This window comes from Capra hircus, chromosome 8 (assembly GCF_001704415.2).
Source record: "Capra hircus breed San Clemente chromosome 8, ASM170441v1, whole genome shotgun sequence".
NCBI lineage: Eukaryota > Metazoa > Chordata > Mammalia > Artiodactyla > Bovidae > Capra > Capra hircus.
In genome coordinates this window covers 112,438,917-112,457,296 of record NC_030815.1, presented here as the reverse complement: position 1 = coordinate 112,457,296, position 18,380 = coordinate 112,438,917, and the positions used below count along the sequence as shown (strand labels likewise).

General features: G+C 50.3%; 2 protein-coding genes across 5 annotated transcripts in view; one reads left to right on the top strand and one right to left on the bottom strand.

Moving 5' to 3' along the window:
- SH3YL1 (SH3 and SYLF domain containing 1) overlaps nt 1–1,110 on the bottom strand; it is a 68,302-nt gene extending 67,192 nt beyond the window's left edge. The window contains exon 1 of the mRNA XM_018052743.1: nt 987–1,110. Coding sequence (XP_017908232.1) covers nt 987 — 1 coding nt within the window. The 5' untranslated portion in view covers nt 988–1,110. The remainder of the gene's footprint in view (nt 1–986) is intronic.
- ACP1 (acid phosphatase 1, soluble) lies at nt 1,579–16,397 on the top strand. Of its 4 annotated transcripts, XM_013966321.2 has the most exons (7): nt 1,579–1,799; nt 5,988–6,061; nt 6,310–6,423; nt 11,966–12,034; nt 13,394–13,455; nt 15,230–15,335; nt 15,462–16,397. In XM_013966321.2, the coding sequence occupies exons 1-7, from the start codon at nt 1,757–1,759 to the stop codon at nt 15,537–15,539; spliced, it is 546 nt and encodes a 181-aa protein (XP_013821775.1). In that variant the 5' UTR covers nt 1,579–1,756; the 3' UTR covers nt 15,540–16,397. The 4 variants fall into 4 exon arrangements, 3 of the variants coding, with proteins under 3 accessions (XP_013821775.1, XP_005684428.2, XP_013821776.1); XM_005684371.3 differs by lacking the exons at nt 6,310–6,423; nt 11,966–12,034 and adding an exon at nt 6,149–6,262 and having other exon boundaries at nt 1,591–1,799; XR_001296041.2 differs by lacking the exon at nt 11,966–12,034 and having other exon boundaries at nt 1,677–1,799; nt 6,149–6,423; nt 15,462–15,512.

Here is an 18,380-nt window from a genome sequence, read left to right as displayed (position 1 = left end):
CAGGTATTTCAACAGCAGGCCACGCAAAGAACTAAACAGAACCACTGGAGACTTGTTTCTCCGAGCAGGGTGTGTGCAGTGTCTGACAAACCCATTATTAGCTCAGGCATCTCTCACATCCCAATAAAAGTCTCACGAGGACAAAAACGCAGAACACTGCATGTTCTGTATATAAAATAAAACCTAGAAACCTCGCCCTTTCGGTAGAACATTCTGGGGCCATCAGCTTCCTACTGTCTGTGGGCAGGGGTCCCCTGTGTCATTCTCTCCAACTCAACCTCAGCAGCAGCAGCAGTGGCGACACTCCAATTGAGAGGGAGTGAAAACGACACATTTCCCCCTAGCAGGGTCCATCTCATTACCGTCTGGTCATCTAGCAACTCGGAGCAGTTTCCTGCTTCTTTAAACAAGGAAAAACTACCACAGCAAAGAGACACGGGGTCCAGGGCTCTCAGAGCCGGGCTGCAGTCAGTCTCCCCTAAGCGATGTCCAGGGCTCTCAGAGCCGGGCTAAGCGATACCCGCAAAGCGCGGCTGAGCCTGGAGGGCCGGGCAGTTACGCCTCAGGAGGTCGCGGAGCAAGGGCAGCACCCGGACTCCTGCCCGAGTCAGAGGCCGACGCAGCCCAGACGGCTCTTACAGAGGTCCAGAATGACCTGCACTTACACACAGGGAACCAAAGGACAGCAGCTAACACCTGGCTTCGTATAAAATGAATGATAACCGGAAAACTGGAAACAAGAAAAGCTTGTCTGTTTATCGCATCGACGGGGCCTGAGTTCGCATCACAACCACGTTTGTGGAGAGTCCTTTTAACTTCTGACAGCTTGTGTGTGGGATGACAGCCGTAAAAGACGCGCAACGGCAAACAATCCCAGAGACGCGGCTTCTCCCTCTTCCCCCGAAGACTGACCCTCCCCAGCGAGACTCGGAGGCCCGGAGGCAGCCCCGAGGCCAGGAGAGGCCCGCGCCGACGCCCCTACTCACTCGCGACCCCGAGCCTGGCCCGCTCCGGCGCCCCGGCGCTGCGCACCGCGCCCGGGGAGAGGACGGGCGCCGCCGCGGCTCCGCCCCCGGGCGGGGGCCGCTGGGGGCGGCGCACACCTGCGCAGGTGAGGCCGCGGCGGGCGGCGCACACCTGGGCCAGGTGAGGGGCGGGTCCACACGCTCCCGCCGCGGGAGCCCCGCCTGGCACGGACTCGCAGTTAGGGGGCGCGCCCGGCCTCGGGCCCGGAAGCAGCCGGCGGTGGGCGAGCGCGCGGCCCCGGCGGGCGGGGGCGGGGCCCCAGGTCTCGGGCGGCGCGCGCGGCCCCGCCCCCGAGGGCGGCCGTCACGCGCAGCTGGCGGCTCGCTGACGCGCGCTCACCTGAGCGCCCGCGAGGACCCGAGGGCAGCGGGCAGGCCCCGCCGCGCTGGCTTCGCCCTGCGGCTCCGCGAACCCCTGCGGCCCGGGGCTACGCCCTCTCCGGCCCCGGCGGCCCTCGGCGGCGCGAGCCCCGCTCTGCCCCGGCGCCCTCCCCCCTCAGGTGGCTCCCGGCGCCGCCCCGCCGCCCCCTCCCCCAAGGCCTCCAGGTGGCTCGCGGCTCCGCCTCCAGCCGGCGGCGCTGGGGCCAGACTGCGCAAGCGCAAAACCGCCCGCTCGCCCCGGAGGTCGGCGCCGGACTACGCAGGCGCGCCGGCGGGCCGCTCGCAGTGCGCAGGCGCCGCGCCGGAAGCGCTCCGACGTTATTACTGGGCGCCTCTGCGCGCGCGGGAAGATGGCTGAGCAGGTGACCAAGTCGGTGCTGTTCGTGTGTCTGGGTGAGACGGCGCCGATCTAGCCCCGCTCTGAGCTTCCCGGAGGGCTGGGTAGGGCGTCACGCGTTCTGAGCTGCGCTGCGCCGCTGAACCAGGGAAAGTGCTGGGGAGGCGGCCAGAGAGGGGAGACCCGAGGGTGGTCGGTGCGCGGCGCCCCGTGTTTGCGCCCCGCGGCCGCCGGGCGGCTCTGTACGCGGGGTGCTCTTGACAAGCCTGGTTCTAAGTCCGGTGACTGAGCCGACTCCTTTGTGCAGGTCTGGGTCTCTAGCTTTTGTTCGGTCTTCTCAAGCCCGGGTCCCCGCTCACCTGCAGCATCTGCACTCCAAGCCGGGGCTCTTGCCGTCGTACTTGCCTATAATTCCTTCCCCTGCAGGTAAACCCGAGGCCGCTGAACTGATCTGACCTTTAAGGGTCTTCCGATACCCGAGACCCACGATAGCACTGGTTTGCTGGCCTTTTTCCTTGCCTCAGGCTCGCAGATGGAGCGCACTTAAAGGCAGATGGAGTGCGAAGGCTTAGGATTTCTTGTAAAATTCAAACCCGGGAGATTTGATTCTCTAGGTCGCTGTGTAACAGCCCCACATGCCAATATTTCTCTGCATGAAATGAAGGTATTTTTCTCCCTTTTAATTCTTCAGGTACTTTCCAGCTCGAAATTATTTCATTTTTAAGATTTCAGCAATCAGCCTTCCTTTCTTAAAATAGGGTTCAGTGTCCCTTTAGATTTCAGGACTCTTCCTTTGATACCGCACCTCAGCACTTCCACCCCATCTCCTTAATTCCCAGAGGAAAAGGCCTAAATGGCCAGTAGTCCATAAAAAGCTCTGGATGAGTCTGCATTTCCTGCAGAAGCGTAGCTTTTCCACTCCTCTTAAGGTGCGCTCTTCCAGAAGACCGCAGAGATCGGCTTGGCCTTTTCCGCTCTCCCTGGCTTCCTATTTCCTACCCGCACGCCCTCTGGCTGCCTGCTCCCTTGCTTTTCATCTGCTCAGCGTGCCGTCCACTGTGTACGTCTTCCTGGGAACTCACTTTGCATTTTTCCAGGAGAAGCTTTCTAAAAGGTCAGACCCAAGCATTCCCTTCTTTACTTTTTCCAGCTCCTCTTGGTACAGGTAATTGTTCCCATGACCCTTTATAGACATCTTTCCTCACACAAATTTTATTATGATTATTTGAAAGCCTGCTGCAATGACTGTGGCTTATTTTTCTTTCTGTTTACAGCTTTCAGACAAAATGTATTCAAGTATTTGTGGAATTGAATATCTATGAAGGAAAAAGTGAGAGGCTTCCTTGTTTCACGTTGAAGTGGGCGCCATTTGATTTTAAGCTCTACACTGAAGGTGACTGATGGACTCAGCAGCTTTGTTAAAGGGTGGTTCGGTCTATGTTGAGTAGCTAATAGGGTTCCGTTGCTGTGCGTGTTTTACTTAGCGGTGTTGATAGGCTGACGTGCACTCTGCTGGCTCTTGATGGCAGATATCTGCTTGTGTGTGTTTTCCTTCCGTACGCTTTTTCCAGCAGCTGCCATGGTACCAGGCACTGTTCTGAGTGCTGGGGATACAGTGGTGAGGGAAACAGACAACAATCCCTGCCTCTCCAGAGCTCACATTGTGTCATCAACAATCAAGTATTTGGCTACTCAGTTAGCTGGTGTTAACACTTAAGGCAGGAGGGGCAGATGGGAGTGGAGCGCAGTTGAAAGAAGGGTTTTGGGGAGAGGCCTTACTGAGAAGGTGCCATTTGAAGAAAGACTTGGAAAAAGTAGGGAAGCAAGCATAGGGTATTTTGGAAAAGTATCCTGGACCTGGAAGAAAGCAGGTGAAAGATTCTGAAATGAGGGTTCTGGCCATGTTCACGACACAGCAGCGAAGCCGCAGCACTGGGCCCGGTGCCCGAGTTGCTTCTGGACGGACTTGCCTCAGTTCCCGAGGACTTGGAGATAATGTTGACTCGTTTTCTCCGCGCCCAGTGGCTCCGAAACTTGTCCATTCTTGGTGCACGTACAGTGAGTGTTCTGAGGCAGAAGTCAGCAAACCCTTTAAAGAGCTGGAGAACAGGTATGTGTGCTTCGCCGGCCACACCAGAAGCGCAGTGCAGAAGCAGCCCCGCCAGCGCACGAACTGTCGTGCCTGGTGTGACCGGCCGTGCCCCTGGAATCTGGATTCTGCGTAACAGTCTCATGCCACAACATACTGTACTTCTGAGCTTTTTCAGTCGCTTAAAAACGTAGAAATTATTTTTAGCATTGAGAACTGTATACAAAGGTGGTGGGTCCTGACTTCTAGTTTTCAGACCCATATTAGGTCCTGTGGAGGATGGACCTGGTGAGGCTGTGTAAGGACTTGGGTCACTGAGTGAGCTAAGCCTTTGGAGGACTTGGAGCAGCGGTGGGGAGCTCAGGGGTTGTGGCTGCTGAGCTGTTGTGTTGAGACTGGACTTGGGTCACTGAGTGAGCTAAGCCTTTGGAGGACTTGGAGCAGCGGTGGGGAGCTCAGGGGTTGTGTTGAGACCGGACTGAAGAGGATGATTGCCACAAGAGGGAGAGCCGCCATTGGAAGCGAGCCTATGTGGTGGAGGGTGAGACGTGGCGCCCTGATGGGATTCGAGGCCCCGTCTGCCGTCTCACTCGGCAGCCTGTATGCAGGGCAGGAGCAGCAGTGCGTTTCTGAAAGGTGAAAGTCTTGTTCCTTCAAAGCGTTGACACGGACCTTTTTCAGACTGAAGTGCAGAAAAGTGTCACGTTTGCCATCAGTAAGGGTGATAGCAGAGAAGAATGGAACGGCTTGTTCTGGCGAGACTGTGAGTACTGGGTGTTTCTGTGCAGTGGACCAGCTGGAGGGTGTGTGCTGCTGCTGTGTCCAGCCAGCACCATGGGAAGTGAGAGCTCAGTGGTGCCGGGTGGCCTTTTCCTACAATTAATCAGTGTTTATTGATAAGTACTTTTCATCCTTTACAGACCAGCCTAATTGTTCTTTTTTTCTTATAAGAAATGTTGTTATCTTCTTTTCCTGTTCTATCAGCATTTATTTTCTTGTTTTAATTGAGTTTAATTATAGCTAATTAAGCTATAAATTAATTATAGTTACTCCCAATAAGTCCTTGGCACTGGAGCTCTGGGTGGCATCCTGGATTGGCAGTACCCTGAGTATTGTCACACATGGATGATGGGAAGATGACCTGTCCCTGAAGACCAGCGTTTCCTATTTAGAACTCTTCCAGAATCTTCACTGTGCCCTCTGAGTTTGGCTGGTTCTGTCTGTGTCTTTTTGTAATAGTGAAACTATAACGTCTTCCTGAATTCTGCAGTCCTTTGAGAGAAATACTGAACCTGTTGTTGGTCAGTCACTAAGTCGTGTCCAGCTCTTTGTGACCCCTTGGACTGCAGCACGCCAGGCTTCCCTGTCCTTCACGACCTCCTGGAGTTTGCTCGGATTCATATGCATTGAGTTGATGAAGCCATCCAACCATCTCATTCTCTGTCACCCCTTCACCCCCTGCCCCCAGTCTTTCCTAGCATCAGGATCTTTTCCAGTGAGTCAGCTCTTCACATCAGGTGCAGACCCCCAAAATTGTGGCCAGCTAGTTTGAACTGAGGGTGGTCCTGGAAATCCATGAACTTGCAGCTGATAAAAGTTCTGGGCAGACTGGACGGCTTGGAGGACTGTCCCTACCCAAGCTGGCCAGCTCCTGGGTGCACGGCGCTCAAGCAAGGGCTCTGCACAGGTCGTTTAGTAGAAGGCTGTGTAGAACCACTGTTAGGCCTAAATGTATTTGCTTCTGTATTTTATGAAACAACGTATTGCTTTATTGTGTGCAGTATACTTGAAAGTACATATTTTAAAAGTGTGTTCTGTATCATTTTAAATCAGACTGGTTGCAACCCACTTCACTGATTTCCTGATTAGCTTCTGGGTCAGTGATGCAAACTGGAAGAGGGTGATTTTGGCCCTAACTGTTCTGGTTCCTAATGTCCTCGCCGTTGGTGCTTTGTGTGTCTGGATGCTTGGCTTGCAGTCAGAGTGGGGCTGGGTCGGCTGTCTCGCTGGGCCTTGTGGCGCGCTGGTGGCAGCCACCGCGAAGAGGCGAGTGCGCCTCACCCCCTCACCGCCTGCAGCCTGTGCGCCGCGGGGCTCAGCGCCTGCACCCCCTCAAACCAGATGCTCACTCTCTGCTCCCCCACCTCTCTTTAAGGCAACATCTGTCGATCACCCATCGCAGAAGCGGTTTTCAGGAAACTTGTAACTGATCAAAGCATTTCAGATCATGTAAGTACCGTTCACTGTCTTAAAGAGGCCAACTTGATTGGCTTTGGGGCAGAAAATTGTGAAGAGAACTCTTTCTTTCCCCTGCAGTGGAGGATAGACAGCGCAGCGACATCCGCGTATGAACTAGGAAACCCTCCTGATTACCGGGGGCAGGCTTGCATGAAGAAGCATGGCATCCCCATGAGTCACGTTGCCCGGCAGGTACCGTACTTGGCCTTGAAAGTGCGCTTGTGTGTTTTATGTTGCAGTGGGTCGTTGACAGTGGCGCTGTTTCTGACTGGAACGTGGGCCGGTCACCAGATCCAAGAGCTGTGAGCTGCCTAAGAAATCATGGCATTAACACAGCCCATAAAGCAAGACAGGTAGAAGAGACTTTGTTTAATTTCTTATACACTGATCCCCTAACCTGAGAAGCTTAATGAGACTTACGTGGAGTGAATGTGTTTATGTAGCGTTGGCTGAACCAGCCACAGTGCACCCGTTCTGGGTCCACAGTTCTGAAGGGTTTGTGCGGCCTTGGAATTGGCTTTCTAGAGTCCGAGGTCGAGAGAGCCCTGGCTGAGCGCTGGGTGCCCTGAGCTGTCGTGTCCTTTTTATTTCTGGTGTCCTGTTATATTCTGGTCCACGGTGACCTATTTTGCCTCCACTGCAAGGTTGTTGCTATTGGCCTGACCCAAAAGTTTGTTTGGGTTTTTCATAACATCTTACAGAACAACTTGAATGAACTTCTTGGCCAACCCAAGAGAATACTGTGCTGCCATTAATACAAAAACACCTCCACCTGTGAAGTGCCTTGGAAACACAGGGTGATGCTGATATTTTTATGGATGCGTATTCTGCACAGAGCAGTTTTACTTCTGAGCTTGGGTTCTGGAATGCGGCCCAGCAGAGCATTCTGCATCGAGGCTGCGCATCTCACCTGCTTTCCAGGGTGGAGTCCACCAGCTGCATGTGGCTCTTGCAGCTTTGAGGTGTGGCCAGTGTGATGGGAGCTGAATTTTAAATTAAAACACATTTCAATGGCCACTTGGCCTGGTGGGTGCCTGTAGGGTTCCAGACTCACATGGGACTGTGGGGTAGGGGAGTGAGGGCTCCGTGGAGGCATGCCTGGCGAGACTTCGGGGCCCAAGGGCAGCCAGCCCTGGCCCTCCTTGTGTAGCAGCTGCAGAGCATGCTGGCACCGGGAACTTCTGTAGCCATGGGGACCAGCTTCTGCAGAAATAGGCCTCCTTCCCGACTGCTGTGCTGTTCTACGGGAGCTGTTACTTTATCAGTACGATTGTATTGTGGAGATTCAGCGGGTGTTTTAAAAAACCTAAAACCTTCGAACTTCGTTTTGTATCGCTGTGTGGACTGGGATGCCAGCTGAACCGCGCATACCCCGAGAAGGGCTGTGGCTTGGTGCCAGAGCATGGCAGCCCACGCCTGGAGGAGAGCTTGTGAGACCTTCAAAATGAGAAGCCAACTCTTTCAAAATCGCTTGTCAAACATGTCGCATGTTTATAAGTATGGATGGCAGCGTGGAAACTGTAATTGAGTACTAGTGCTTAAATCAGAACTTTCTGTAAAACTAGCTAGAGATCCTTCAGTCATTGTTACACTAAATCTTGTCTCCACTTAAAACTTTGCAGGCTGCTTTGCCATGCATCATATTTTAAATTATTATCAATTATCTTAATTTTTATCAATTATGGGAGAAAGTGGTTGACAAACAGATTTTGCAGATCAAGAAACACTTCCAGAGAGAAAATAAATGACTTATTAAAGGTTACCCAGCTGCCAAGTAGTAGAACTTGGATTTAATTGCAGGTTTATTTGGTGGAATGTGAGCCAGAAAATTCACAAAACAAAATTGCTATAGAAATACTTTTAGCACGTGTATGTCTCAGGAATTAGTAATACATAGATTATTTTTGTCTTAATTTATTCTGAGATCTGTGAACTAATTTTCTGGCTATGTCAATTGACTATGTGTATTAACAGTTTACTGTTTAACTATTGAAAAACCATTTCTTAAGTGGAATTTCGCTGGACAGAGATGAAACATTTTTTATATCATTTCTCCACTCTAATCTCTTCAGGGTTTCGGATTCCTTGCCAGTTTCTACTTTCTGTTTTTTAAATATTTTGAGTAGTCCTTGAGAATTATGAGCAATCATATTTTCATGTTTTCTATTTTTAAGATCAGATTATTTTTCATATACTAAGTTTATAATAAAAATGGGCACGAACGAAGTATTTTAAATACACATGCCTTAAAAAAACAAAGCTGGAAAGTTATTGCTGATGAAATCATTACCCGTTTTAGAAGCGGCATCTCCACATAAACTACTTTCTCTTTTCCTTGTTGCTTTTAAGAAAATTCTCAACAGTGATTTATTTTAAAATTTCAAAGTCCTAGTAAGACATGTCAGTATCACAGCGGACCTTTGCTCTTTTTTAGCCTTTTCTAATGTTTACAGGTTTCCTCTCCGTGTCACAACTTGTGTGAGAACTATAATGCTTCCACTAAACCTGAGTTTAACAGACAAAATACATGTAGGGTGCTTTTTCCTCTGCGTCACGTGTGAATCGCTCTCTGGCGTATGTGAGCTCACATCCGGTTAGTTCTGCAGCGCTGTCTACCTTACGGGGCATCCTTTCCTTTCCAGTGAGCTTCGTTTGACACGTACACAGACGTCTGGGCGCTCAGTGCATCTTGCGTCTCACCAGCTCCCCTCCTCTGCTGCAGAGGGCCCCACTCAGAACGCCTTCGAACCTCTTGCCTCTACGGCAGTGGGACCCTCTAGTGCGTGTCTCTCTGTCCGTGTTTTCCTTTGTGAGATTCTCCGTATCGCTCATAGCAAAGCTTCAGGCATCTCCATTTGTGGACTCGGTGTCTCTCCACAGTTAGTGGCAGTCTGTCTACCAGCGCCTCTGGGTGGAGCGGCCTCGTAACACAGGTGGCCTAGCATTCTCTTCTCTTGGAGACTTGCGCCAACAGCGGCGGCGTTCCTGCTTTAGCCGTGCGGGAAGGGCTCAGCCGCTCCACCCTGATTTTGTTGCTTCCTGCGCTTGCTGCCGTTCTCTTCTGCCATCTCCAGCTTTTCTTTGGTGTGTAGTTTCCAGCAATTTGATGTGGTCAGCTTCATTCACTTCCTGAATTGTGTCTTGATGGTTTTTATCAGTTTTTTTACCAGAGAATTCTGGGCTGTTATCTGTGTATATTTTTCTTCCCCTCATTCCTCTGAAATTCAACCTAAGTGTATTTTAAACATTAATTTCTTACGACTTTTCTACTTTTTCCATCCTTTTCACTTTAGTTTTTAGTCTGAGATTTTCTACTGACCTGTTTTGTGATATACTAATCTTTCTGTGTTTTCAAACAGTTATAAGCCTTTATTGAATATCTGATATCTGTTATTTTATTTAAGAAATTTTATTTTATTTCATTTAAAAATTGATTCCAGCTCTCGGGTAAAATTATGCATCTTGCCCTATATTTTTTTGAACAGTTCTGATCATAACTTTTTATTTGGTTGGCCAAAAAGGTTTTAACAAACCTAGACAGCATATCAAAAACCAGACACCACTTTACTGTCAGAGGTCCATGTAGTCAGAGCTGTGGGTTTTCCAGTAATCATGTATGCGCGTGGGACCACAAAGAAGCTGAGCGCCAAAGTATTGATGCTTTCAAACTGTGATGCTGGAGAAGACTCTTGAGAGTCCCTTGGACTGCAAGGAGATCAAACCAGTTAATCCTAAAGAAAATCAACCCTGAATATTCACTGGAAGGACTGATGCTGAAGCTGAAACTCCAGTACTTTGGCCACCTGATGCCAAGAGCCAGTTCATTGGAGCAGAGCCTGACGCGGGGAAAGGTTAGGGTAAGAGGAGGAGGGGTGACAGAGGCCAGGGTGGTTGGCCGGTGTCACTGACTGAGCAGACCTGAGTGTGAGCGAGCTCTGGGAGGCAGTGAAGGACAGGGAAGCCTGGCGTGCCGCAGTCCATGGGGCCGCGAAGAGTCGGACACAACTGAGCAGCTGGACAGCAGCAGCAAGAGTTTGGAATTTTCCGTAACATTCTGGAAAAACCCAAATGAGGTTTTTGGCCAACCCGATAAAATAAGCTCTGGTGACTGACACCTGGGTCCTCTGTGAGTCTGCTCTCCTTCCGCTTTGTTCATTGCTTCCGTGCTGATTTGGATTAAATGCCGAGCACGATGTGTGAGCCGTGTGGACCCTCTGGGTTCAGGTCCTTCGCTGTCGGGGCTTCGCTTTGGCGGGGAGGGTCTGGTTCAGAGCTGACTGGGAGCTCATCCTGCTTCACGGGGCCCTGGCCATCCTGGCCAGCTCCTCTCGAGGGAACTCCGGAACCCCACCTGATCGGGGGGCTGCTTCTGTCTGGAGGCCAAGTTCTGTTTCTCCCTTCCTGGGCCTGCAGCCGCCAGCCCCCTGTCCTCTTGGCTTCTTGCACTGAGTCTGTTAGGAGCTCATCGGGTGCTCTGAGAGAGACCCTGAGGGGACCAGGCTCCCCTGTCTGGGGTCTTCCTCCTCCTCTGGCCATCCTTACCTCCAGTTTCTCCAGCTGGTGAGGTTGTTGGCTGACCTCTGGTGCTTCTGCCCAGGCTTCTTGTGCCCGGGAGGCCGCATGGTTCTGCTCTCTTGATGCCAAGCACCCACTTCCCCCCCCATTGCGGTGACCACAGTGTCCTCAGATGCTGCTAGCAGCCCCTCCTGGGGGTCTAAAGCGTGATCCCCACAGTGGGGTCCAGGGACCCTCGGTCATGCAGCCAAAATGTGTGAGTGAGGGATCCATTCAAAGGGTCAGACTGGGCAGTGAGCATGGGCAGAGGAGGAGAAGCTTGCGGATGCGACTTCATATTCGTATTCCGCATTGCAGGAAACCTGTGAGAAACTACTGCTTAGTGAGTTTTGCTGTTAGACCAAAGAATATCCGCAGTCATCCAATGGGTGTTAAAAGACTTCTTTTAAACTGTGGACTTGTATGAGGCTGGGTTTGCGTATTTCGGCCGACCAGACGCTGAAGCACACAGGATAACCGCCTGTCTTGAATAAGCAGATACTAAAGAGATGTGCAGAAATGTAACCAGTGCAGCTGTCCTCCTCCCTGTGTTTCAGTGTGGAAAATACAGCTGTTTTCATTTACAAAAATGTTAGAATAACAAGTAATGAATTTTTATTATTTTAAGCAAATAGTTTATACAGTTTTACTTTTAACAACTTTGGTAAATATTTTAAGAGTTAAAACTTTCTGCAGCCAAAAAGTTTAAGACCTTTCTTCCGACCTCAAGCCGAGGCGCAAGGTCAGCAAGTGCTCTGGGGGTGGGAGCAGGCTGCCGGCTGCCTCTGGCAGGTCAGCCTCTCAGGTAGCCAGGCTTGCCTGCAGCGGCAGAGAGTCTCCAGGTTTGCACACTTGGCTCTGCGCACGCACGTGGGATCTTGCCCTTTCTCAGCCTGGCCATCATGGGCGTGTGTTAATGATTGTGCAGAAGTGTTCAGTTTTTATGGGCATGTTCTAGTTTTTTCTAGCAATAGGGTTGTTTTGTCACAGCTATTCCATTTATAGCTGCAAGCAGAAATCCTTTACTATGCATTCTTTAATTGTCAATTCTTTGACAATTATTTTAATATCTTAACATTATGTAGCTACATGTAGCTGTCAGTTACTAAACTTAAGGATTTGCAGTCACAGTCTTTGCAAAATTAAAACCAATGTTTAATCCCAGGACATTTTCAGACAGCTAACTTGGGGAAATAAGTTATAATATTTGTTCTAATATATTTTGAAATAATCTAGTACCTTGGGAATGTGAGCAAAGTTTGATTCCAGTATGTTATTAATATAGTATACTGAAAACTAACGCAGATGCATCTGAGAGCCAGAATTCATCATTTTTAACAGAATAACGCGTGTATTTCCTGTTCTTTTGCAACACTGACTGTGGTCGAGTATCGCGCTCTGCTTAACCAGGTAATCAGAGTCTTCTTGTGCCGTCACTGTGCCACTGTATTTCAGGGGACTTTTTCTAGTGATGAAGATGATTATTGAAACTGCATTCCTAGAAATTACTTCCACCTTTGATTTGGGGTCATGTTTTCCTTCCTCCTTCCCCCGCTTCCTGCCATTTTTTGAGTCGACATGTAGCTACCTTGCAGTGCTGTGTTGGTTTCAGGAGTACAGCACGGTGCTGTTATGTGTGCTCTGTTTCAGGTTCTTTTCCCTCGTAGGTTATTAGCGTTGAATATGGTTGCTTCTTTCTTATTGTCAGTGTAACAGTAAAAAATCATAAAATAATTTGTCATTTATATTTTGGCAGGCTTGTGTTTATAAATGTCAAAAAATGCAAAGTTTAGGTTAGAATTAGTAAGAATACTGAATGGCACTCTCTTCTGTGTCGTGTCCAGATTATAGATACTCAGTCAGAAGGAGGAAGATCCAGAGACTGTTACTCATGCGTTTCTGTCTTAGTTTTGGATGCTGGAGTGGGTAGCCTCTCCCTTCTCCAGGGGATCTTCCCAACCCAGGGATCAAACCCAGGTCTCCCACATAGCAGGTGGATTCTTTACCAGTTGAGCCACAAGGGAAGTCGAAGAATACTGGAGTGGGTAGCCTGTCCCTTCTCCAGCGGATCTTCCCGACCCAGGAATCGAACCGGGGTCTCCTGCATTGCAGGCGAATTCTTTACCAGCTGAGCTGTGAGGGGAGCCCTCCAAATGCCAAGTTCAGATTAGAATTAGTAAAAGCGCTGAGCGGTACTCGCCCGTGTCACGTCCAAACTGTGCGTGTTCAGGCAGAAGAAAGACGATCCAGACAGCCTTGCTTCTGCCTTAGTCCATCTTCCCTGACCCGTACTCACACATCATCTTCCTCTCCCCTCTTCTCTGCTTTATTTTCCCATGAGATACAGTCACTCCTGTGAGCTGCCCGCCCGGCATGGGCGAAGCCCCACAAGAACAGTGTCTGCCCTGCAGTGGGCGCCCGTCACTGGGGCTCAGAATGAGTGCCTGGAGAGTAAAGGGCAGCACTCAGATACGGACTGTGTGATAAGTTGGCTGCATCACACTTTGTTTCTAAGAAGTCTAAGAGGAAGTATAAGCTTTGCGTGCAGATGCTATAAAATGCCACCTTATGATTAGGAAACTTTATAAAACTTCTTTTAGGAAATTATTAATAGGTTAACTCTGTTTTATCTTTAAAGTGCCCTAAATGATTTAACTTAATTAGTAGCAGATTCAAGTATAGCTTTTTTTTTTTTAAGTTGCTTTCGGTCCTCTAGGCTTGATTGGTCTGAATGTAAACACTGTGTTTTGATTTCTCATTTGCTTTTAGGTCACCAAAGAAGACTTTGCCACTTTTGATTATATTCTATGTATGGATGAGAGCAATCTGAGGTAATCACATTTTTAAAGTGTATTTCTCTTCGACTCATTTCAGTAATAGGCCAGGCAGTTTGTTGTCCAAATGATTTTTTTATTACCTTAAACTTTTAATGAATAGTGATGGTCATAATATGCAGAATTATTTATTTAGAAGAGTGAGAAATCCAGTCATTTAGAATTGAGTCTCATAGGTGTGTTTACACTGAGGCACGCCTTTTGATGAGTCTGATATGTAAGGTGATTCTTTGTTTTGCAGAAGAGAGAGTTTGTTATTGCTGTGATGACTCATTGACAGCACGGTGTTTCATTATGTCTCATCTTACTCCCCTTTATTGCTGCCCCACCCCCACCCCAAAAGAAAGACTGACCGAAACAGACTTTACTCCATTTAAATTGTTGACTGCCTTAATCAGTTTATAAACAAAAGCTGTCAGATTAAGTTATTAGAGAAAAGTGGTTCTGCACACCAGAACACTAGCCCCAAAGTGCACGCTGGCCCCGTCCTGTCACTGGGAACTCGAGGTGCAGAGGGGCTCATCACGTGCCCAGGTTCACGGCTCAGGGGTGGATGTGGCGGACTTCGGGCCTCAGCTCTGCAGGGCCTGACTCACATCGCCACCGTTCTGTCACCTCACGTGGGTTGGACCCTCGGGACCTAAATCTGGGTGAGAGGGAACTTGGTGGCATTTCTGCAGCGCTGCGTGCCTAGCACCGGTCCCCCGGGCCTCTCTTGTGAAGTCTAGGGTGGGCCACATGTGTGAGAATTAAACCCAACAAACCACATGATATAATGTGCCAACGGTGCAAAGCTGAGTGAGCACAGTGCATCTGATGGCTCAGAGGACCGTGTGGCCGTGTGCCGCTGTGAGGCAGGCACCAAGCTGCGTGCCGCAGTCTGCCTGCAGGGTCCCCTGGTCTGCCCGCACCAAGGGGACAGGCCACCCTGGCTGCCTCCCTGCTAACCTGCAAATGTGCACACGCTTCATTAAGAGAAGCTCTTTCCTTCAGTCGCTCTTGTGGGGTGGACAGGTATGGATGCACTGAGCTTACTAGGCTTTCATTAAGTTCATTAAAACGTGTAAGCTTTCTGTTTTGTGTTTCACTTGCTTGGCCTCCTTTTTCTGAGTAGCTTCTCAGTACCAGCAGTATCTTGCTAGCGAGCTCTGTGTGGCATGTTTATTAGAGAAGTTCCCAGAGGCGTTCGGCATTTGGTGGTACAGCCCTTGCCACCCCAGCCCTGCCCGCCCTTCTCGTTTCAGCCTCGTGGCTTCTCAGGGAGGCTCTGCGCTCTGAGGCCTGCAGGTTTCCTGTGAGACGCTGGCCTCCCCTGTGGAGGTTGTTGATCAGGCCCCACACAGCTGAGTGAGAAGGCTGAGGTGGGAGCAGACGGCCGTAGGGTCCGCTTAGGACACCTCCCCAGGAAGCCTGCCACCCTCTGGGACCTGGTCTTCGTGGCTTTTGAGTGCTGCCCTGTCTTCTTGCTCGGTTGCTGGCCCTGGGTCTTCCTGGACGTGTGCTTCAGAGAAGAGTGCTAGTTGTTGTCCGGCCTGAGGGTGCGCATCCTGTGGAAAGCTGCTGCCGTCGGAGCCCCCTTGCCTGGGGGAGAGAGAGCCCGCGGGGGCAGCCACCTGGAGGCTGTGCCCAACTGCCGAGTGTTTGGTTTCCTTTTTAAATCAGGTCACTTTTGCTGGATTTTGATACGGATACTTCATAAAACCCTAGCAGATGTCCCAGTTTAACTGGAAGCCATAGATCAGAAAACTAAGTTCATGTTTCAATTTTGCAGAGATTTGAATAGAAAAAGTAATCAAGTTAAAAACTGCAGAGCGAAAATCGAACTGCTCGGGAGCTATGATCCACAGAAACAGCTTATCATTGAAGATCCCTATTATGTAAGTGTGGTCTCACTTCCGTCCTGGTGCTCACAGACGAGTGCCTGCCGTCGGGGTCGGAGGCCGGCTCCCTGAAGGCGGACTCCTGCGCGGCTCTGTCACTCTGCTCTCTCCCTGTCCTTCCAGGGCAACGAGGCCGACTTTGAGACCGTCTACCAGCAGTGTGTGCGGTGCTGCAGGGCCTTCCTGGAGAAGGTTCGCTGACCGGCCGTCCCGCTGTGGCCCAGGCTCGTCCCCCCAGGCCGTGTGTCCAGTGTCAACCGTGTCACCGTTCCCGAGCCAAGGCTGCAGCCCTCTCTTCAGTTGACTCGCTGTTTCTCACCTGAAAAAATAATTGTAGATGGAAGTCAGTCTTTGTGTTTGGCGAAAGAGTAAATAAAAAACCTTTGATTCAGGTAGTTTATTTGGGTAAGAGTTCCTTAGACCAGCTAAACCTCCCACTACGCCCAGTTACAAAAGCAGGGGAGCAGTCGAAGAGTGGAGCAGAGCCCGGGAGAGCATGGGGAAGTGGAGCGAGGCGCCCCTCTCGGCCTGCGCGGCCCCTCCCTCTGTGGCCGGGCCCTGCCCACGCCGCCCCCTGGGGCCTGGCGCCGGGAGCTGCCACTCGCTCAGGGCGCGGGCGCTCTCAGAATGGGGAGGAGCTGCTCCGTGGGGCTCATCTTCACCTTCACTCCTTCCTGGTTTGTGTCTGTGTGGTTCATTTCATAAGGAAGTCACCTTATGTGTTCCCATCTGAACCCCTTTGCCTCTGGAAATGCAGCCGCATCCGGGAGAAGGGCGTATGTGCTGGTTTATCTTATCGGCTTAGGGACTGTGTCCGCGACGTGTGTAATTGCCCAAATGTCAATTTTAGATCACCTTGTGTGGGAAAAAGTATTAAGTTGGAAAAAGTCCTTTTATGTTGGAATGCCTAAATATTGATAAGTATTCTTTTGTCAGCGCCTGGTTATAGGGAAATGTACATAATTTGTGCGCACTTTGAAATAACTGATCTAAAAGTCATATGAATATATGTCAGAAAAAACTGTTCTCAAATAAACTGGGGAAATGGCAGAAACGCAAGCGTGGTGCAAGCCTGGTGTCTGCCTGCTCTCACGGAGAGGTGAGGGAGGCCTGCTCTCACGGAGAGGTGAGGGAGGCCTGCTCTCACGGAGAGGTGAGGGAGGCCTGCTCTCACGGAGAGGTGAGGGAGGCCTGCTCTCACGGAGAGGTGAGGGAGGCCTGCTGTCACGGAGAGGTGAGGGAGGCCTGCTCTCACGGAGAGGTGAGGGAGGCCTGCTGTCACTGAGAGGTGAGGGAGGCCTGCTCTCACTGAGAGGTGAGGGAGAGCCAGAGCGCCTGGGCTCCCATCCCCGCGTCTGGGCTGCGGTCTGCCTGTCTGCTCAGGGCCGGGCAGGAGCCCGAGGAGCGGGCCTGCTGAGCGAGCGCGTTGCTTCCGCCTGACTCATCTGTTCATGGGAGAAGCTGGTGGCCCCAGCCATAGCCTTGCCTCCCCGTACCCTCAGCAGAGGGTGGGGCTGGGACCCCAAGAAAGACTGCGTGGAGGGCTCGATGAGGGACAGCGTTTCTCCGAGTCTTCACCCCGGTCCACAGCTGGTGACCTGAAGCCCTGGGAGGACTGAGTCTCAGGTCAGTCTGAGTGACGGTCACTCAACAGCAGGGAGAGCGCAGAGGCATGGTGTCCCGTCCTCAGTCTGATGAGGGTCTCAGGTCGGGGCATTCAGTCCTAACTTGGCCCTGAGGGGCGAATAAGGCTGTCGTCAGGGGTAGCAGAGGTGAAACGCTGGGGAGGTTTGGCAGAAGACTGTGCTACGTAAGACTCTTGTCCTGAAGACTTGAGTTAGGTAGACTGAGGATTTGATGATGGTAGCTCTAAAAAGTAAAGAATCAAGGGGGAAGTTTAACTGCAGCTGGAAAACGGGAAAGTGAGCCGCTTGGGAAGCCGCCCCAGGGTCCTGGCCGTTCGGTAACTGCTCAGGAGTCTCAGAGCAGGAGGAGTTTTTCCTCTTTGCTCTTTCACGTTCATAGCTTACTTCCTTAATGCTTATGTCTTACGTGCGGATTATCACACAAATCCTAGGATTCTAGTTGACTTTGTCCCGAGGCTATATCCGGGGCGTCCCTGGTGGCTCAGCGGTACAGAACCCACCTGCAATGCAGGAGCCTCAGGAGCCACAGGTTAGATCCCTGGGTTGGGAAGATCCCCTGGAGGAGGGCATGGCAACCCCCTCCAGTACTCTTGCCTGGAGAAGCCCATGGGCGGAGGAGCCTGGCGGGCTGCAGTCCCTGTGGTTGCAAAGAGTCAGACACGCCTGAAGCAACAGCACACTACGTGTTAAGCTGTATTCAGACCAGGGATCATTTGAACAGAAAAACTCACTGCTGAATTCACTTGTCTGAAAAAATACTAGGTCCAGTCAGATTTGTTCAAAATATATCTGCCTGTAAAATCTGGAGCTTCTTAGAAGCTTTAAGGTCCCTCTTAGTTTAACGTTTCCATTACAAAGTCATATTATAGGGAATAGAGGCAAACTTATTTGAACTGCTCACTACCAAATCACGTATCTTGTGGAGCATGCCACCAGTCTAGTGCCACTCTCTAGAAAATGCTGATTGTCCCTTATAAGAATTTGTAGCTTTCTCATTTTATTTGTGCCTTTTATATTCTGTGACTTCTGCCAGTATTTCAGTCTCATAAAGATTTGTAAGTCACAGATTCCCCAGATAAGCTTGTTCAGAAGTAAAGAGTCACTCTGAAGGCTTCACTGTAACAAACTCTGCATTTATTACTTGTGTTACTCACAGTATTTACATATTGCACAGTACCTGGACACTACTTTACATTCATTTTACAAAAGGGCAGATGAAATTAGCCTGAGCATGTACGCAGATGTCTCCACACTGAAGTTGTTTTTTTTTTTTTCATGCAGTTCCAAATAATACTCTGGGAATTTAATTGTAAAAATAATAAAATATTAATACCATATGCTATATGAAAATATATTAGATTCTGCTGACTCTGCTTATGTTTCTAAAGAAATATCT

Bases quoted from the DNA above. Each gene is read 5' to 3' on its own strand.
- ACP1 (XM_013966321.2), top strand. From the start codon at position 1,757: ATGGCTGAGCAGGTGACCAAGTCGGTGCTGTTCGTGTGTCTGG. The intron at 13,456-15,229 runs GTAATCACATTT...TCAATTTTGCAG, and splicing joins ATGGATGAGAGCAATCTGAG to AGATTTGAATAGAAAAAGTA. The intron at 15,336-15,461 runs GTAAGTGTGGTC...CTGTCCTTCCAG, and splicing joins TCATTGAAGATCCCTATTAT to GGCAACGAGGCCGACTTTGA.